At 39.8% G+C, this 20,949-nt stretch overlaps 3 protein-coding genes across 3 annotated transcripts; 1 reads left to right on the top strand and 2 right to left on the bottom strand.

The window, feature by feature from the left end:
• Nucleotides 1-1,451: 1,451 nt before the first annotated feature.
• LOC116261939 (uncharacterized) lies at nt 1,452-4,401 on the bottom strand. Its single transcript, XM_031640893.2, has 4 exons — nt 4,075-4,401; nt 3,531-3,791; nt 2,374-2,533; nt 1,452-2,012 (listed from the first exon to the last, which is right to left on the bottom strand). Exons 1-4 carry the CDS (start codon nt 4,285-4,287, stop codon nt 1,834-1,836), a joined length of 813 nt encoding a protein of 270 aa, XP_031496753.1. The 5' UTR covers nt 4,288-4,401; the 3' UTR covers nt 1,452-1,833.
• A 3,402-nt stretch (nt 4,402-7,803) lies between these two features.
• LOC116261936 (probable metal-nicotianamine transporter YSL9) lies at nt 7,804-13,358 on the bottom strand. The gene is made up of 7 exons (XM_031640890.2): nt 12,534-13,358; nt 11,110-11,282; nt 10,618-10,715; nt 10,378-10,512; nt 10,107-10,296; nt 9,269-9,383; nt 7,804-9,188 (listed from the first exon to the last, which is right to left on the bottom strand). The coding sequence occupies exons 1-7, from the start codon at nt 12,913-12,915 to the stop codon at nt 8,266-8,268; spliced, it is 2,016 nt and encodes a 671-aa protein (XP_031496750.1). The 5' UTR covers nt 12,916-13,358; the 3' UTR covers nt 7,804-8,265.
• Nucleotides 13,359-19,654: 6,296 nt separating this feature from the next.
• On the top strand, nt 19,655-20,670 carry LOC116263067 (uncharacterized protein At1g01500). Its single transcript, XM_031642649.2, has one exon. It carries the CDS (start codon nt 19,797-19,799, stop codon nt 20,526-20,528), a length of 732 nt encoding a protein of 243 aa, XP_031498509.1. The 5' UTR covers nt 19,655-19,796; the 3' UTR covers nt 20,529-20,670.
• The last annotated feature ends 279 nt before the right edge of the window (nt 20,671-20,949 follow it).

Below are 20,949 nucleotides of genomic sequence, written 5' to 3'. Positions count from 1 at the left end.
CTGAACCACTTTAAAAATTTTTGTCCCTTTAATTATTTCTTCATTTTGATTTCTTATAGATAGGAATGGAGAACTACGGACCACAGATGTCGATTCTGTACTGTTCGCTTACAGCTTGTGATGATAACCAATATTGAGGCAAGTTGGCGGACTGTGTTCTGGCTTTTATTGAGTCGATCTGGATATTATTTGAGATTTAATTGATAAAAAGCTTATAGAAAAACTTAATACTCTACGGAAAGTATGATTTCCATGAACTGTCAATTTTGAATTTTTTCTGGGGCACTCAACTTTTAAGTGCGTGCTTATTCTGTATCCTAAAGGTGTACAGTCACTTCTACGACGGTTTGCGTTGTACCAGTGGAGTAGAGGAGCTACTTGTTAGCTGGAGTGGGCCACTGCCCACGCCAGCCATTCAAACATTCTATTATAATGTCCCAACATTACATTGTTATGACCCTAAAATTATATGCAGTGCTCACCCCAAATTTGTATCGCCAACGCAAGTTCCCCATTATTAAAAAATCCTAGCTCCTCTATTACATCGTACACCTGTACGATTGTTTGTGGTGTACACATTTGTCCTAAACTTCTAGGACGGTCTGTGTTGTACACCTGTAAATTCACAAGTGTCTTTTCTAGCGCTGAGCATCAGGAAGTCGGAGTATCAGACCTTTCTCTTGATGTGGACACTATGCTTGTCCAATGTGTTCTTGGTTCAATGCATGACATTTGAGGGGGCGTTTAAGATCCTTCGAGTTAGAGATTAATGGATTTAAAATCAGTCCCTCCTTTGATCTTAGATCAGACTTTTTCCCAATGCAAAAAGTAACATGAAGATTTGAAATATGAATCTCAGGTCTAACTAAAAATACTTATTTTGATGAACCATGGATTTTAGCGCAGATCTTTTGCCCCATCAGCCAATCATGTCACTTTCTGAGTGCATAAAATAAGATGATAAACCTCCATGGTTTGCCACAGGTTGAGCTTTGTATATGTCATCTGTTAAGACCGGAATGAGCCACTAAATATCCTCCCTGTTCAGGCGAGAGATAGACAATTCTTGGATTGGCTACCTAATGGTGGTGTACAACACCAACGCTTGTTTGAAATGTATTCCCATATCGATTGGTTTGAGTCACTTGTGAGCACAGCTCGCGGGAAGATCATGATAAGTTACGAACCGTGCTTCCTTACATTGAAGAGGTAATGTTTTCCATGCTTGTCCATTAAGCTGTAGTTTTGGCTTTGGTTGCAAAGAAATATTCATCTAGAATGAAAATGGGATTCAAGGAATTCACCTCTGATAGTCATGTGTGTGTGCATGCTTGCGTGCATGCACTTACCATGTTATGTAACTAAGCTAACGTGAAAGATCCTCCTCAACTGTGCGTGCATGCACTCAACATGTTATGTACCTATAATAACATGAAAGATCAACTGCATTGTTTGTACCATCAAAGGATTTGATATTATTTCATGCGTCGTCCACAATGTATTGTGTAGATATACATGATCTGGTTGAGATATGGTTCTGTACCACACATTGGTGAACATGTTAAGAGGGAAAAGAAAGCAACTCCAGGTAGATCTTCTGCATGGGAGGCTGCATTTGAAATACTGATATAAGCAAATTAAGTTTATAGGTTTTGAGAAGGCTTCGTCTTCCTTTCCACGAAAATTTTGCCGGTCGAAAGTTCTTCTCCTTAGCACTGTACATGTAGACATCCAGGGAGAGAGAAATACTCTCTCTATGATATACAAATATATGCTTGACCAAGGAATTGGACAGGTTTGGTGAAGCAAAAGGGTGCAAATGAATAATGTTGCCTAAGGCCACGTTGTGAACTCAAAGACCTTGTAGACAATCTCGATTCCTGTGGGGATCTGCCAGACGAACAGGACGACATTGAGGGCATTAAGGGCTATGTGAAGATTCCTTGCCGTCTCGCTTCCTTTTTGCATTGAGGGCACCAGAGCTGCAGCAGCTGCCCACAGCACAGTGATGGCTGCATTCGTGGTCACAATAACAAATTAGTCACCTCTAGTATCAGATATTGATGATCTGCTTATAGAAGAATCATAAGGCAACACAATTCTATCGTTTATGCACATAAATGATCTAAGTTGAATCTTGGAAAGTCATAGTTTTTTTCATGATGCAGATTATATAAAATAACTAATAGAATCAACCAAACAGTAAGTCTAAAAAAAAAAAAAATCAAAACTTGCATGTGTCATTGCAAAAACATCATAGTGTAACTCCTGACATATACAGATCGTGGCTGTTGTTAAATGAAGAATTTGTCACAGTAAATTGTTAATTGTATGTAGTTCGAAATTCAGAGAGAGAGAGAGAGAGAGAGATGCCTGCTCCGGCGAATAAATGGGGTCCTGGGAAAAGCTTGCCGGTCCTAAACCAGGTGTTGAGACAACCACCAACTGCTTCAAGCACCCCGAATCCGAGAAGAATTGATCCTGCGTTGAAGTGCCTGTCCCTGAAGGACCCTTTTAGCAGCTCCTTCCTCTCCTGTTGAAAGATATGTAAATACGTTATCTGCATTTCGTGCTTTTTTTTCCCCGCTTAATAGACAGAGCTCTTTTTGAACTTCTCTAGTCTGCACACGGATTTGCAATTGACCTTGAGATAAGACACATCACGTGGTGGAGAAGCATTGCTGTGCAGCCTTCTCAAGCTAGGTTGTCCATCTTCCCTCTGTTCTAAGGTGCTTCTATTTCATCAGAAATTTTGTGGAAGATTACAACACAAAGAATTCCAATAAAACAGAAAAATTCTTGATTTTTGTTGGTGTATTTCAAAATCAACTACTAGGATCTATGTCTGCTATCTGTCGGCAGAGTAGGCTACGTTGAATGAGGTTTTTGTGCGAGGCAGTAAGTTCGGTGAAATAATAACAGTCATAATATTATTACTAGAATATCTTGATTAAAATAGAATATAATCTATATGATTAAGTTTGTACCTCTAATAATCAATGTCTGGATAGGTCAATTATCTGCTACGCCTAAATGTTTAAAAAACGACCACCCAGAAATTTTATCAATTCTTTGTCTTCAAAATATCTTTTTTCATGAAGAAACATGATTTAAGTATTCATTCCTAGCAAACGTATCAGTACAACATTTTAGTTCAATATTTTATAAATTTTAGTTCTCATATTTCAATCAGTCATAGATTCATAGTCCAGATAATCAGCATAACCAAGGCCGGTGGCGTTGTTTCAAATCATCAAAACTGGGGGTCGCGGAAAAAGGCACATTTTCAATACATAAATAGACCATAATGAACGTCTATAAAGAAAAGGGAAAAAACATTGTTTCCAAACCATTTAATCTCTCTCTCTCTCTCTCTCTCTCTCGTTAGATCAAGGTCTACGCAATAAGAAAATAAAATTCTCAATCAGCAAACAAATTCATCACAATATCAGAAAATAAAATTTTTTACTTGTTCTTTTTTTTTTTTTTTTGAAAAACGGAACTCTTAGGAGTTAGATGGCCAGCTATACCTCAGTGAGTTGCTGAATCTTGATCTCAACAGGGGACAACTTAGGCGGCTCTGCAGAAGCTTCGCCTTCAGAAGCGGCAGGCTTCACCTGCTTTTTGAGATCGTTGATCTCATTCTGGATGGTCCTTACCCTCCGCCACTGCCAGCCGAGGTACCCTGCCCACAGGGTGTACAAGAAGAGCCCCCCCATGACGATTGGGTGAACCAAAGCAAAGCTCCGCCCTTCCAGAAGCCCAAATTCACCGTCCGCCGCAAGCGCATTCTGCCAACAGAAACCCATTTCAACTATTACGAACAAGAAGCACATTGCCCATCTCATGCTTTTCATTCCCCGTGTTGGGCAAAGGCCAAAATCAACAACAACAACAAGAAGAAACAGAAATGCGGCTGCATTGTGTAATAAACGAGGAAAAAAATGAAGAAGTAGAAGAAGAAACAGCAGTGTGAGTATGTCCGGTGCAAGCAATAAGAACATACGAACCTGAGGAACATACTCACTTGGGTATAACTTGAAAAACTGTGAAAAAGGTTGAATTAAATCTCACCTCGGGGTTAAGGAAGAACGGCAACGCGACAGCAGCAGCTGGAAGAGAAATGGGTTTCAAGAGATCGAGGCTCTGGTAGAAGAGGTGATGGAGCTGGGACGTGTCTTTGGAGAATTTGGTTAACTGGTTTGACGCTGGAATTGAAGGCTTCTGCGGAATTAGTTTTGGTTTCTGGGGAGGAAGGAGTTGAAGGAAGGTGAGTGTGGTCGCCATTTTGAGGATGGAGCAAAATGGTCCTCGCGCTTTTCCCTTTCCTTCTCTCTGGTATCGTGGAGAGGATAACAGAAGGGATAAGTGATACAGTTCGTGGATCCTCCTACTGGTTGAGCGGTGGATTGCATTAAAAAGATGAGGAGTGCATAGTCCGTGGCCCCGAGGCCTGACACACATGATGTCACAAATCACCGGTTTCCTCTGGTTTTGCATCCGGGCCGTCCGCTCAAGCAATCGACGGCAGATAAGCTTTTGATGATGTCGTGCGAGACATCGGAGCGCGAGCCGTTCTTGTGCTCACCACAAGCTGCCAAGGACAAGGAAGTGAACGACATATATATATATATATATATATATAAGAAATTTAAATCACTTCTGTAACTTAACAACCGTTGTAAAAAGTACATTGGCAACAGCCAGTTGTTGTTTGGCCACGATTTTTAATGACAAAATGTATTTTTATAATGGTTTTTAACAACTCTCTCTCTCTCTCTCTCTCTATATATATATATATATATATATATATATATATATAAAGAGGGAGAGGAAAGGAGGGAGGGAGGGGGAGAGATCTCGTACAGGCTCCCCTTACGAATCAACAACATTAGGCTTCATCTTGAAAATTTTTTATTTAATTGCTTTTCTATAACTATTTTAGGTGACTAAAAATAGAACATTCAAACTTAGCTTGTTTGTGTAAATTTCAACAAATTTCTATGGTTGTTAATTAGTACTACCGTTACCGTTTTTTTTTTTTTTACAAAGTGAAGCTCTGTTTGAGTATTGCAGGCTAAAAGGATTGGGGTTTGTGTGGATGGTACCAAAATCAGAGAAGCTTTACAAACCAAGTTTGGGTTTTGTCCATGTTTGGATGATAGAAGTCTCAGTTTTGGCAAATCATAGATGTTGATTCACTTTCAAATTCAGGAATTACGATAGTAGTTGAACCCGGCCGAACTAAGTCCGGGGATATCACAATTGTTGAATAGAGAATTGTTGAATAGAGTGAAATGAAATAGCAACGGTTATGTAAAACATAGTTCATGTTGTCTTGCCGAGTGTCCCAAAAACCCAGTTTCAAAAAAAGCTAGTGGGGTGCAGCATTTTACCCTCAATTTCTTAGGGGAGGAGTTCCTGATACCCAAGGGCGGAGCTACCTTCCCAAGGGCGGAGCTAAGGTAGTGTCCGAATGGGCCGTAGCCCCACCTTTAAAAAAAATATATATATATGTAAATTTTAGAAAATTTAACTTGTTTTATATAAAAATTTTGAAAAATGATATTTTGACCCTAGTTAAAATTTAGAAACTTTAATCCAGCCTACCTCATTTAAAATTTCTAGCTCCGCCCCTACCGTTACCCACCTTGCCTGTCATTCATCTTCCACCGCCACCACCTCTCTTCCTCTTCTTCTTACACTCAAGCTCTCCTAATCTCCTCTTCCACCCACATTAACATCTGCATGTATTTTGTATTCAGATTCTTGATTTGAGAGCACACCATATTTGAATTCAATGAAAAACTACATACCTTGTCAAAGTAGACTGACTGAGCCTAAACAAGCAGACTCAGCTTCAAGTCAGCGATAAGTCCTAATGGCATTTTTTTGTACAGTGAATACTAATGACATTTAATTGCAATTAGTTCTTACCTTTCTACAATGAGTCCTAACCTTTCAAAAGAGTCCTTACCTTTCAAAACAATCCTCAATTGCGTCCTTAGAAGTTATTGTCCACTGTGGTTCAACAAAATTCCATGCTCAAACTGGATATGGTTCTCAATGGATTTAGATTTGGACCTGTATTAGTATATTACAAGACTACATTCTCATATGTGTCCGATTGGCACCTTTTATTTAATGCGAGTATTTAGTACAAGGCCACATACACCTTGATCATTATGCATATGACGGGGCCAAGTCAAAAGCCCTAGACCTTATTTGGCAAAAATTTGGTGTTCAAAGTTGGCATCCAAATGGGTCATTAGGGACTTGCACTTAAGTTTGGAGCAATTTAGCTTCAGTGTTTGGTGCATGTTGAATGTTCAAAATTCTATATGCGCCATGGGTAGAGGCAGGTGTGGGCAATTTCCCACACAGAGGCATTAAAACTATTTATTGTTATGTTGTTTCCTCAAGGCAATTTTTCTCATTTTTATATGTTGTTGCTCTTTAAAAATTTTAAATTTATTACTAGTCCCCCTTAGTCAGAAATTTTTGGCTCTGCCCTTGATAAGCGCCACCCGATACACAAACTTAAGAATGCATAAGCCTTAGATCAAGAGTACTAGGCACAAAGTTTGGTAAAATCGAAATCGTGCAGTCTGAATCTCATATCTCAGGTGTATTCTTCTTGTGTTGAAAACAAAGGAGGCTGTTTGGACCCCAAGTTTTAAATTTATGGATTTGAGGCGGCATGTTTTTGCTCATGTAAAATTTGCACAAAAATCTATGGTTCATGAAACTCTCTCAGTTCATACTAGGGATGTGAATAAGCCGGATATCTCTGGTTATTGACTCCATTTTGAACTCATTTAGTCAGACCATATGAAAAGAAAACGTCTAACTGAATTATAGGATATGTTTATGTGAGTGGGGTTCCCCTAATTAGTTAATCCGATTACAGACAAAGTGTCAGTTCCGAATTGGGTTTAAAAGAAAAAAATGGTCGGAATCCGATTACATAAAATCTGATTAGTTGAACCCGGCAAAAAATGAAAACGACCCAAATCCGGGCGGCTTACATCTCCTCCAGTTCCAACATCCATCTGCTGCCTTGCTTTCGAAAAAAAAAAAAAAAAACTTCTCGCTTTCTTCATTTTTGTTTTTTAATGTTCAGTTAATAGAAACTGCCTTTGACATAGAGCCCTATCCGACATTCGTTTGCTTTCGGAAGGATCCGACTTGGTTTAAGGCCTGGATGAACCTACAGGACATTCTTTTAAGGCCTGGATGAACCTATAGTACATTCTTTTAACTTTAACTAGGGTGCGTGTTTTCGATCGAAGTGATGCGCTGAAATCCGAAGGCAACCACGAGATTTCACCTTAGGCTCATTGAGTGTGAGAGTTTCTTGCCACTCAGTTCTGTTAAATCTCCCTGAAGCTTCATTTTTATTGTTTTATTCGTCGAAAAAATATGGATTCATGAATAAATGGAATGATGACACCAAAAGTTAAGTTCCCAAGTTCAGCATTTTTAACTTCACTGAGGTGTCTCTGATTCCCGAGCGCTCTCCGTCGTCTTCGAAATCGGAATGTACCTGCCCAATTGCTAAAACGAGGCAGTTTGGTACAACTTTTGAATTTTCATGTTTGTTTTTCATTGTTTAATTGTTTTAAATTAGGAATATTTGCTTTTCTAATTAATAAATCAAGATAAATCGATTCAATGCCGACGTTACAGCGGATTCTTTTTATTGTTTTGCAGCACGATTCACTTCCAAAACCGACGCTCACAACATTGATACCATATAATTCATGCTCGCTTGAAGGAGGTAGGAGTTTGGTTCACAAAATATGCTACAGAAAAGGCCTGTTGATTAATAATTAATATTACATTTGCAGACTTAATGACAATTAAATGACAATAAATTGCAGGCAAGAAGCATCCAGATTGATAGGAAATATCCAATGTTTTCGGATAGTTTATGGTGCATGAGAAGACTTTGAACTGCTACTGAGTACTGACATACTTTCTTCCTTTTCTTCCGGGCAAAGGATTTCGTGATTACTGAACCGTAGCAGGCAGCAGCAGTGTCAGCTGATAATATTAGGATGATTATCTTTTTGATTCATGAGGAAGCTTATTAAGTCGCCATACTTTTCCCATTGTTGACACAAGCTTGCCACCATCTTAAACTAGTTGCATGCATCGAGGAATAATTCATCTGATGATCTTTTGAAGAAATCTGGTGCAGTCACTGAACAAAAGAATGTGGAAATGGTCCTCACTTGTACATGCCACTCATTCCTTCAACAACTATACTGCGGAGAATCTCATGCACATGGGTGGATTGACCTTAGCCAGAGCTAATACGGATGAAGGGAGGATCCAGAGCCCTTCCCCACATATAAGACCAGAAGCAACAGCAGGAACCATCACAGTAGCCTTCCTGTGGTCAAGTTTACCCCATAGATATCTAACCAAGCTTCCAATGCACATGTCGATTGCAAAGTAAGCACCTACCAAAAATGGGACTGCCATTGCCATAGGCAAAGGAGCATACTTCCCAATAGTGTCTGGCAGCAAGTCTCTGGCCAGATTCATCAGCAGTGCAAAAGCAAAAAAAACACAGCAGAGCTGCAAGCAATGATGTGGAAGTGCAGAAAAGCCTTCTACACCAAGTATAGCCATGTTCCTATAGATAAGTGCATAGGGAGCTTTGTATTCTCCATTTGGGTCTCCCACATCGAAGGCCTTGTAGAACAGCCAGAATGTCAAGGGAGCAACAACACATCCCATTGCCGTCCCAATAGCTTGGCTTATTACCATAGACCTTGGAGAAGTAAGAGTCAAATGGGCAGTTTTAAAATCCTGCATAAGGTCAGCTGAGATGGAAACTATCGACTTGATTAGCCCACAACCAACTAGGCCAGCAATGACCCCACCACCATCTTTCCCAGCCCATGCAGCTAAAATGAAAAGTGAGACTTTGCCATAGTTATATGCCATGTTCATATCTGTGAGACCTGCCCCATACGCGTTGCAGAATCCCAGGGCAGGGGCAAGTATGTATGCTAGTGTCACGTAGTACCATCTCATCTCAACAAACATGTGGGGAATTAAGATTGTGGAGATCACAGCAAGGACCAGATATCCTGACGCAGCCAACCATAATGGAATTTTTTCTCTCAAGAAGAACTCATTCAATCCATGATCTTCATTTGGGTTTTGATAAGCGACTGTAAACAGAATGAGAAAAAAAAATTATGCAAAGCCCAGAAGTCTGATTTCTTTTGTTTTAATCTGCTTCTTCTTTTACCTGGTTTGACATTTCTGTTTTTAAGTTGGCTGCATAAGTTTCTGACAGTAAAAGCAAGAATCTTTACAAAATTGTAGAGGCCGTCACCAAGGATAAGAGCAATGGAGATGAAAACCTGCAAAAACAAAAAAAAATTGTGAATGAATCAACTGAACGGCTGATATAATTTTTCCTTGGTTGTGAATATAAAAGGTTCCATTAGGATGTTCAGCTTCATTTCCTAGATGATTGTTGACAAAATATTATCAGGTAACTTAAGTTATGCACCTCAAGGCTTTGGAATAAAAATGGATGAGTAATTCATCATTTTTTTTTTCCTTAGCATGAGTAACTGAATATAGGTCAATTTTCTTAAAAGTTTGGTTTAGAACATTTCACTAGTAGCAACAACTACAGAAGAAGCAAAAAGGGAGAAGAAGCTCATGATGATGATTTAGAGAAGAATGCACAACCAGAAATCTTTTCACGAATGAGAATAAGAAACAGAAACAGCAATGACCATTAAACTTAATGTGATATATTAATGTGAGACTTGAGAACCCCAAAGATTGTCTAACTTGCAATTCCTCTGATCAATTTTCCCACTTTGCAGCCAGTCTAACAACAACATTTCGACTCATGAATCCTGCAATCGATAGATCAGTTTAAATTACTCATATGAACAAAAGAGAGTTAACAGTTTGTTTTTCCAGATCTGCATTAAGCTTTTGAGTTGACTGGAAAACCCAAATTGAATTGTTAAGTAACGTAGGTCACTGCTCTGGAGATGGATGCCATATAAACAAAGCATGTCAAAATGTATGAGTGAACAACAAGTTGGGGAAAAGTTCACTGTTACCTTGTAACCTTGAAGGCTTTTCATACTGCTTTCAGGTAGATTTGAAGGAAACCAGTTTCCCTTGAGATCACCTATCAGAGGCCACATTATTCCCCATGAAAGTACGGCTCCAAGTAGAAGAGACAGGTTAACTAAATGTGAACAAATCATTCCTGCCCCAACATATGTCATGCTGAAATCAAAGTAAAACCTGAAAACCAACAATACGAGTTCAGGAGGCAGGAAGATAGTCAATCTCTGAAAACTTCACTGAATTGATATGGTAGAATACGTTTGCTTCCAGGCTTGTAGTCCAAAAGTGGGGAAGTATGAAAATCCACATGATCGTCCACCTGAGTAAAGCCATTGGAAGAATCCCCAAAAAAAGCTGAGGCTGAAATACTTTGCAAAACCTTGGACCTGCCTCCTGTAAAAGAAATAGTACGCTGTAATAAGCACAAAACTAGACTGAAGATAAGCAGAAATTGAGTTATTCAACAAATGCAAGATCGAAGACCACTATATGAATTACCTGGCCGTTCTATCTCCTTCAGCAGTATGGAAGCCATTGATGAGAACAGCTGTTGCGGTGCCACTTGGGTAAGTCAGTTTGTAATCAATTATCATAATCTGCAAAAGAATTCCAAAGGCAGAAACTTCAGATGCTATTAACTGTAAGGAGAAAAAAAAATCATAGAGGGGTGGGCAGTCCTAAACCAGACTGCTAATCAGAAGATTCAGAACTTTTCTTAAATTCCCAATAAATGATTGGGACGCTCGGGTGAATGAGATAGATACATACTGAAGTTGCATTATCACAACCTGGGGGTTTCTTAGATTCCAATTTTATGATGCCTATCCCAGCTCGCCTATTAAAGAAAAAAGTGTTTATTTTCTGTAACGGTATCTTGTCAAGCATAAGGTGGGGAAAATGAAAACCAAAGTAGGGAAAAGTTCGTAAAATCCATGTATGAGAAAAAGATCAAGCAAACAGAGCCTACTCAAAAATAGAAATTAAACTTGCCTTCCTGAGAGGAACCAGGGCTAAAAGCCCAACAAAAGCAGTGACAAAGAGAAAGCCAGTCATCCACCCAATTTCTAGTTCCTTGTAACTGCCAGGAGTATTCCCCTCTGTATCCACCCCTGCCTGTTCGTAAGTCTTCTTGTTCATACCCAGAAGATATGATCCAAAGCCACCTAAACACCATGCACCGCCAAAACAGAAGGCAAACCCCACGTTAACATTATTTTTTGTAGTATTGTCAATATGTCTTGGAGTCATACACAATTAGAAACCATGTTTCTCCTTTTATGGGTTACTTCAGAATCAAGCATGTTCATCGGTTTCAGTTGGTTGCTCAGCTATATCTATATTCTATACAAAATCTTAAAGTCATGCTATCGAATGAACATATAGTGCAGCTAATGGATTCGGTAATAAGTCAGATGGCTATGCATAGATCGACCAAGAAATGAAACTAAGACCAACACTAGTCTCACCTTTCCAGCTCAAGACTATCTAGTGAAGACAGAGAAGCCAACACTCTGAGATAAGCTAGGTACTTGTGTATAGAGATGACAAAGAAGCAGCAAAAAATTGAGCTTGAGGTTTTCAACATCGAGTCCTGCTTGTCATGATCCAAGCATAAGCAGACTCTTTTGCACAATAATTGTTACGTCCGCTTAGTCAATATAGAAATTCCTCCTAGGAAAGTTTACACTGTTTAGAATCTAGAAGTAAGACTGGAACTCTTTCATAAAAGTCCCATGTCAACCAGACATCATATAGGAATGGAATATGTGCAGTCCATGCATTAAAACAGAACAAGCATATGCGAGTGGTAGAATCTGCTAGAAATTGCGGACGAGCGGTGAGCAGCTTATCTAGTTTCCTAATCCTTTGTTTGTGATCAAACTCGGGTAGAGTTCCGCATATATAAGTTGGCTTAATGTTCTCAAGACTGAAGGAGGTCAAGTCTCAGACGACCAGGCCGTGCTTCCCTTGCTGCAAGGCTGAAGGCGATGGAAGTTACATTTCCTGTGGCCAACAGAAGGGTAACAGGCAGGTTTCACAATATGAGACAACGAAATCTTGATTTTGCATCAAATTCACTTAGAAAATATTTCTAGAATTTTTTTTGCATCAAATTCAATTTGAAAACATTTCCCAAGGTTAGTTCCTAACATGATGTTAGCATCGTTAATATAGGTTCATCAAAAGCCTGTTCTACTTCTGATTTAAAATGGACAAAAATAAAACAAAAAAAGAGAAAAGGAAAACATCAAATTCCTTTGGCACAGCCGGAGCCGCTAGCTGCTGCCCATTTGAGCAATCTTAGTTGGACAACCGTTGGAGATCTCTCTGCGCGGAGCAGTGAACCATTCCTAGCTCGGTAATTTTTTCACAGAGCCGAAAAGGAAGAAAAGGAATGAAAAAGGCACGTTCACCTCCTACAGCAATGCTATAGCACGCGACTGCACACGTCTGCACCACTGTATTCTCCTGGCGAGTGAAGGGCACGGTAACGATCCCTGCTTGGTGGAGGATCGAAGTCCAACTCTTCAAGCACACGAACGCCAGCAACGCAGCCGAGACATTAAGGGAAGGGACCAGCCCCGTAGTTAGGTTCAGTTTCATGACAATCACACTGTACATCACCCCAATCACCAGGCTAGCAATTAGACCCCTCGCTGTTATCTGTCGAAACCATGGTGGTGGCTTCTTATAATCCTCCAGAATGGCGGCTCCATTTCCCTCCATTTCTTCATCCCAACCATCCTGTTGCAACTCTGCAAATCCCTCTGCCGATCTTCCTCTTTCTTCCATCATTGGATTCACTTGGGTATCTCTCCTTCACACCTCAAGGAAGAAGGATTCGGCTTTTAGACGACACAATCCTCCTGCAAGTACATGCTGCAGTACATGATGGATACAGGAGCGAAGAGCAACAGAGATGGGCAAGTCAAGTTGCTTTCTTGCCTATGTTGCAATTTCTTCTCCTTCTTCTGTCTTCTCTCATTTATGAAGAGAAGTTTCTCACTCAAAAGATTTTGCTTTCTATTGAATTTTTCCGGTCACACCTTGAAAAGAAGTGCTGATCGCGATTGGCTTAGCCTGTTGAAATAGGCAGACACATATTTTATAGACAGTTGATTGGTAGGCGGCAAGAATGATTTGACTTCTGGAGAAAGTAAGAGAGCGTGAACAGAGGAAGGTCCTTCTCTTCCGATGGTCGCGTGCCGTCCATGCCGCCGATCGCGTGTACGCGGAAGCGTCCATTCCCGCTTCTCACTTGCATCCGATTAAAAAAACTAACCCAGAAGGGTGTCTTTCCGATGATGGCGATCTTTCACTTTTCACCCAACCCACCGGTTAAAATTTCTTTCTGCAGACCTGCTTTTGCCTATAATTTAAAAAGGTCATTACCTTCCATGAATTTTTAATAATATCTTATATTTGCGGATGTGAAATAATAATATGAGCAAATAATAATATGAGCATTATATTCCTTTAGATTTTTTTAGCTTGTAAAGGAGTCTTCCATGTACCAATATGAGCATTTTTTATTATCATAACATATAACCAGCCAGAACACGACACTTGACTGTAGTCCAGGTCCAACCCAACCACACGAAACGAGACGAGACCGGCCCGACCTTATTAAAATTAAAAAATATACTTTTAATATAAAATAATATATAATTATAATTAATTATAATAAAATATATAATTATATATATATATATACTAACAAAATAATATCAAATATAAATTATCGGATGGAATCAAACTATATTGGGTCAACCTGACCTGATCTGACAACTATTGGGCCAGACTGACTGCAGCCAATTTTTGGGCAAACCCCAATTTTTAGCCCGGGCCCAAACCCGAGTTTATCAGAGATCTTGTATCTTATCTTAAATATAAGCATTTAAAACTCATTAAAAGAAATTTGATTTTCACAAAACATGTTCTCACAGAACTGGCTTAAATGAGAGTGTCATTGGAAAGACGACAAATGGTTACACTCTATTTTCTTTGTTAGAAACCTTCCTTGTTGACAGAAAACCATCCTTGGTGACAGAAAACCATCGATGATGTAGAAACTTGTTCAAGCACTGCAATCACTTTCACATCTGTCACTGTTTATCCTTTCTTTTTAGAAAATTTTAATTTGTGAACCAATGTTTTCTAAAGAACAACCGACACAACCGAAAGCAAAGAAATCCCAGAGGAAAACAAAATCGATGCTTTCTGATCTCTCGCTTTTCATGTCGATCTCAAATTAAATCCTAAAGATCCTTAGGCCTGTTTGGGAAGCTCCTGCAATCATTTTAGAAACTGGTTTTGGTATCAAAACAACTAAGACCAGGTCACTGAAATTGACTTAAAGAACATCTAAAACAGTCAACTAACCTTTCTACATACCAATAAGCAGTAAGCGACTAAGACTTTTGATTTTCTTTCATTTTCATGTACTTCGCTATCACTCTTACCACAAGGAATTCGGTAGTCAAGAACTTCTGCTGCAAGGAGTGTAGCGTAGTTGGTGAGCTAGTGAAAGTGTGACTGTCAATTCAATTCTGTGGTCGTTATTCATCTAAACTATAAATGGTAGATGAGTTGTATTCTAATAGACAAGTGTTCCACTCTCTACGAAATCCCGAAGCAGCACTAAGGCAGGAGAAAGGAAAGAAGTTTTGCCCTCTTCAAGGTACCTCGATACCGAAGAAAAATGGCATTATCCTCAGTTCTTACTGTTATTTTACCTTGCTTTTCTTCTAATCTCAAACTTCTGATTACAAAACGACCCCAAAAATAAAGCAAGAAATCGTTGGGGAGCAGTGTGGAGAAAGACAGCAAATTTAGCAGATTGAAACATTTGTGACAGAGAGCTGAAGAGCTAAACCCGGGATTGATCTAATTTGGTATTTCAAATTCTGCAGATAAATTGGACCAAGAATTTCATAAGAAAGGTAGGTCCAGCAAGCAAGAACCTGCAGCTTCCATGATCTCAAATAAGATAAAGAATCATATTCGGGCATTACCATCCAACAAGAAGAGGAGAAATGTCTACATCCCTTCTTTTTGCATAAGACACAAGAGTGCCGAGGCCTTGTAGAGTCCTTTCAATAATGTGTGAAATAAATACATCCTTGTGTGAAAATACTTATGGATAGAAGCAAGGATTGCCTTCGCTTTTCATTTCCTAAGCTACGGCTGTAGCTTGGCGGTCTATCTTCACAACTTCTTTTTATTGCAACCTTCAGTTTTTTCGTGCTTTCGTCCACACTTATCATCATCATCATGATATAGAGAAAGTACTGGTCAAGGTCGAAGGGAGGCGTGAAATATCTATGAGATAAGAGGCGTCGGCTTTATGTATGTTCCTTTCATCAAAGCGAAAAACGTCAGGTTCATGTGCAGTGGTGATTCTCCGCACACACTATTACAGGGATTGGGCTGCGAAATTCGCCATGTTTTCTATGGGCTGTCTTCTAAGTTCATTCCCCACACTGAATCAGGAGCCGAGGTACGTGTGGGTTACATGTGGGCAATTGCCCACACAGACTCTAAAAATTTTCCTGTTTTGATGTTGATATTTCCATGTGATTTTTCCTCAAATATTTTAAATTTTATGCCTAGTGCCTCTTAACCAGAATTATCTGCCTCCGCCCTTATACTGAACTCATCTACATATCTCCAAATTAGTGATCACGCACCTAATTTACCAACTAAGCTGTTTTCTTTTTCTTTTTCTTTTAAGAAAATGACATAAAACCATAGTCACAAATAATGTTTTAAAGTTTTAAACGGTAAAACTTTTCTCACGTATAATACGGCGAGCATGAAAAAAAACAAGAAAAATATGGCAAATTTTTAAAAATGTTGAAAAATTAAAAATAGGAGAAAATAAAATAAGTGAGATACTAATAACATAAACATCAAAAGATTTTGCAACAAATAAAAAATAGAAAAAAAACTGTTTGACATTAAAAAATGAAAAAAATGAAAAAAACACGTTTTATCTGTTTTTGATGTTTTTTTTTTCAAAAAATGCGTGTTTTTAGTTTTAAACGGCCATTTTTTTCAAAAAAAAAAAAGCACTATGCACAAAACCATTTAAAAACAAATAACTATGACATATAAATAAAGCTTCAAATGGCATAATCTGTCTGTTTGCATGCGTAAGGTTGTTTATTGACTCCCGAAAGGCTGATGAACAATCTAAAAAGAAGAAAATGAACAGTCTGAAATAGATGTTTGTCCTTGTAAAATTATTGAGCAAGCTTATCATTTTCGTTGATGATGCAATAACTAGACCGCCCCATCCAGATAAAAGCGGGTGGGGACAAGATTCATGACTGGAAAAGGACAGATTTGTTGCGGAGCAAACAACATCAATGATGGAGGACAAATAGGACAGGTAGCAGCATCTTGGTGGACATGAATTATTGCAGCGAGTGGTTTTGGTCCTGTGACATAATTCATCTCCAAAATGATCAAAAGGAATTACTGAGAACTCACGTTCAAGAACAGGTTGGTGTTTGATCTAGGCAACTTAGTTCTCAATTCTGATCAGTTCAGGGCATGCATGTGCAATTTTGTCTTCATAACAAGCGTACTTATGGCTTGAGCTTTCAGTCTAAAGGTGCTTTATTTTTTCACCTTTATGACAGAAGCTGCAGCAGAGTTTCCTAAGGTAGTAGAGTTTCATGTTGACGAAGTGTTTGATTCCTTCGATAAATCCATTAAAAGTGTTTGGTAGAAAGAATATTGCGTAACATATATTTTTAAATTTATGTTACAGAAGAACCCCATCATATTTTTGAGAATGTTATAGAATTATATCTAGCTAGCATTTAACTGTCGGTTTCTGGTGAGCGACAAAAACCCACCACCCAGCAAAAACAAGCGGCAGCTCCCACTGAATCTTTTGCCCTCTTAAAGATATAGGACTTGCTTTCTGCCTGGGCTCTCGCTCTCGCTAAGGCTGCCAGCTTGAACTTGACTCATTTGTCTTGAAAGGAACTCGAACTTGACACAAGCCCGACTCGAGTTCAATTTTATTAGCTCGAGCTCGACTCGGCTTGAGTCCTTAAAACTCAAACTCGGCTCGATTCAGCTCGAGCCAAAGATTGGCTTGAGCCGAGCCAAGCATTTCATTAAAAAAAAAATTTATTTATTAACCAAAGAGGCAGCATATAGGCTTGAACATGGAACCTCCCACTTGTATACTCATTTGATCAATCTACTTCTTTTGATAATTTTATGAGACTTATTTTATATATATTTTTTCTTGAGCTTAACCGAGTTTAACTGAGCCGAGCCCATGTAACTCGAGCTCGATTCGTTTTAGGTTGTTGAGTTCATTTCTTAACTCGAACTCGACTCGTTTAATAAATGAGACGAGTTCGAGTCAAGTTTATCAAGCGAATTCGAGTCAAGCTCGAGTTAAATCAACTCGTTGAACAGCCGTAGCTCTCGTTATGTTTCAACTTGCACATCGGTGAATCTCTTTTCCTTTTTCCCATTTTCCTTTTGTAGCATAAAAGGTCAATGCATACTCCTGATACTCAAAATAAAGACTAACCGCGTACGATCCCCTACTCCAAACTGTTGCGCTAACTTCCTTGGAAACATTTAACTGTCCATTTGAAAATAACATTGATAACAACAACATGAACACGTTCAAAGTTTATCAACATGTCTTATGTCTTATGATGAAGAAACATGAAATTTATAAGTTCCAAGTTAATTGATATCCATTGGGGGCGCTGGGGAGAAAGGTTATTGTGTTTTCCGTGAGTGTTTTAGACCGAGTTCTCCTGTGTCTCAAAAAATTTGTATCTATACAAAGGAACAAGATATTCACGGCGTGTTTGAGTGGTGTGTCATGAGACACCTCAATTCCGACAATTTCCCACAGCACCTTGCGGCAGATTTTTATTTTTTAGATAAGTAGAGATGCTCAGTCTCGTGTTTGAAATACACCATATACTTTTGAACTAGGTGACTCAAACTTCCATTTTGAGGCTCTCCTTTGGGTCACTCAAACATGTCCTCAAGTTAGCCTAGAATGAGACTTAAACACCTGGGTATATCTAAGACCTGTTTGATAAGATGTGATGAAAACTAGGGGCGGAGGGAAGGTGGGGCTGGCAGGGATCATGGCTTTTAGAACCAAAAAAAAAAAATTATATTTGTGTTTTTGAAAATTTTTAGTTTGGCCCATCTGAGAGAAAGATATATATATATATATCTATCTTTAATTCTGATGTAATCATGCAAAGTGCTCCGCATTCTAATTAAATCGCTGAGGTCATTGGACCTTTTAACTCTGCTTTTCATAGCCATCCGAATTGTTAAACGATAAGATGATACAGTTTCAAATATGTTTCTTTATTGTGCATTATTTTAAAAATACCTTGTTAAATTGTAAATGGGGTTTAAAAGTGAACTTTGTGCGCCCTGACTTTTCAAGTAAAGAAAAAAAAAAAAAATGTACCTGCGCTTTGAAAGTGAACTTCGGCCTCATAAGTAAATTATAGCATTTTAATAAGCACAATTTCTTTAATGCGACGAAGTACATGAGATGCATCTTATAACTTAAATTATCGTCCATGAAGAACTTCTTGGCAGTTAACTTTCCGAAATAGAACTAATGGTGCAGCTATGCAGGGCTTCCACATCTTTACATTATTCAATATTTTTTATAACTCCTAAGTATATAAAAAGTTTTTTTGCTGTTTATTTTTTTATTCGTTGTTTCAACAAATAAATATAGTAGCATTTTTTTGGTCGACTAAGTTCATTCGCTAAATTAGCCAGCCCGTTCACTGTAGATTCGGAACCCTGGCTGGTTATAGGAATCGGTTTTTGTATCGCTTTTGAATCCTCGACGACACGCCGTTTTTGCAATATATTGGCATGTATCGGCCATTCACAATTAGTTATTGTCTTTAAAAAAATTAAAAAATAGAATTAAGCATTTGTATTGACTGATATGGATCCCAGGGATCGATTTGGCCTATACAAAAAAATGTAATAAAACTTTTAAATCCTCCAACTTAATCGGTTTATATGCATAGTAAGTTGGACTTTGAATTCAGATCCTACATCTTAGAACTTCTCTTTGGATCAGACTGGCATAAAATTTCATTGGTTTTTACCGGATTTCTGTCAACCGGACTCGGACTAGAACCTGAATTAGTGATGAAATTGCATTCTGGTCTGAATTCGATTAGTAACCAGACCCCGTATCTCTTCATCAGATCCACGTAAATAGATCCAAAATCCAATGAGCAGTACCAAGTTTGTTAGCAAACTGCTGGGCCTACACCAAAAGTTAAGAGCGATCAGTTCGGTATTTCGTGAAAATATTATGGGGCAAATGACAAATTTTGAGGGGCTTGAGCTTACCGTACTCTCCGACCCTCTCAGCGTAAAAAGGCATAATACGCAAGCGTCAAGACGAGGTTTGTATTGGTCGCACGACGCCGACATCGCGGCGCCAAAACCGTGTGCGCGATTCTGGCGGGTGTTCAAAACCAAGCGGCGCCGCCGGCGGGAACTGCTTCCATTGTATCTTCCCCAGTCACGTCCACTGGATTTTTCCCACTGGCTCTTTTAAGATAGCTTTTTGAAGGCAGACGACTCCGTTCAATGTGAGTGGCGTGCACGACGAAAACGCGAAATTCCGACGAGAAATGTGCCGATCGTTAGTTGAAGACCCTGGGTTCCGGGAGCGGAGGGAGTGCCTCCAGGTCCAGCAATTCCAAATCCGCCTGGCGGTGCCCAAGGCCGAGCGCCGTCTCCTTCCTAGCACCCTAACTCTTCTGTACATCCCCCGCAACGGACACTCCGTACTCGAGGTGAACGGCCAGGCGATCCGGCCGGAAGCAGGAACGTTTATCGCGCTGGAGAGGCGGGAGGACGGCGAAGGGGCTGCGTGCTTTGGGAGCTCGGAGAAGGTGCGGGCGAGCGAGGGGGTGAGCTTCGAGGTGTATGCGTGGGAGGAGAGGGTGCTGAGCGGGAGCTTCTGGAGGGAGGACGGGGCATGGAGGACGCGGAGCCGATGCGAGATGGAGGCGCCGCTGGGGTTCGATGTGGCTGAGGCGGAGGTGTGGGTGACGGAGGAGCGGAGAGGAACGGGCGCCATGAGGGAGAGGGTGGAGATGAGGAAAAGCGAGTGGCGCAGGAGGAGGAGAGCGACCACGGCGCTCGAGGACATACCGGAGGGAGAAGGGGAAGGGGAAGGGGAAGGGGAGGTGTGGGAGGAGGAGTTGTGGAAGGAGGAGATGTGGGATTGCGAGGAGAAGGAGATGGAGGTGGAGGAGGAGATGAGGTGGCTGGACGTCGGGTTCGTCGCCGTCTGCGTAGGCGTGGGGTTCCTAGCGTCCGCCGCTGCGACGAAGCGCCTCCGTCGGAGGTTTTTCTGATCGTTTTAACAGTAGAGAGAGAGAGAGAGAGAGATTGTAAACAATTAATTACATCACAGTTTTAATGAGATCGTTACATCCCGAAATCAAATTGACAAGCGATTCATAAAGATTGGATTCGAAGGAACAGAGTAGCCTCAATTAATATAGGCAGCACTTGAATCACAATTTTTTTTGGTTAAAATGTCGAGAACTGATGAGAAAAGCTTAAGTAAAACGACGAGGACGGACTCGGCCGTCACTGCAACTCCGAGTCAGTGCTTGTTGATCTCTGTTAAGAGGGGACTATGAACAATATAGATGAACTGATCGCCTGAACATGTAACGAAAGAGATGAGCTAACTGTTACCAGAAGCTCTAGGTTACAAGTGATACAAAACCCCCGCTTTGTGTATTAATTTGGCTATAATGTTGGGGACCT

The sequence above is a fragment of the Nymphaea colorata genome, chromosome 10 (genome assembly GCF_008831285.2).
Source record: "Nymphaea colorata isolate Beijing-Zhang1983 chromosome 10, ASM883128v2, whole genome shotgun sequence".
In the NCBI taxonomy this organism is placed as follows: domain Eukaryota; kingdom Viridiplantae; phylum Streptophyta; class Magnoliopsida; order Nymphaeales; family Nymphaeaceae; genus Nymphaea; species Nymphaea colorata.
The sequence above is the reverse complement of the archived record's forward strand: the minus strand, read 5'-3'. Positions and strand labels throughout refer to the sequence as shown.

Coding starts and splice junctions, on each gene's coding strand:
- LOC116263067 (XM_031642649.2), top strand. CDS start 19,797: ATGTGCCGATCGTTAGTTGAAGACCCTGGGTTCCGGGAGCGGAGGGAG.
- LOC116261936 (XM_031640890.2), bottom strand. CDS start 12,915: ATGATGGAAGAAAGAGGAAGATCGGCAGAGGGATTTGCAGAGTTGCAA. Junction 10,297..10,377: donor CTACAAGCCTGGAAGCAAAC/GTATTCTACCAT, acceptor GTTGGTTTTCAG/GTTTTACTTTGATTTCAGCA. Junction 9,384..10,106: donor AAAGCCTTCAAGGTTACAAG/GTAACAGTGAAC, acceptor TTGTTTTTGCAG/GTTTTCATCTCCATTGCTCT.
- LOC116261939 (XM_031640893.2), bottom strand. CDS start 4,287: ATGGCGACCACACTCACCTTCCTTCAACTCCTTCCTCCCCAGAAACCA. Junction 2,534..3,530: donor AGATTCAGCAACTCACTGAG/GTATAGCTGGCC, acceptor ATCTTTCAACAG/GAGAGGAAGGAGCTGCTAAA. Junction 2,013..2,373: donor CCATTTATTCGCCGGAGCAG/GCATCTCTCTCT, acceptor CCACGAATGCAG/CCATCACTGTGCTGTGGGCA.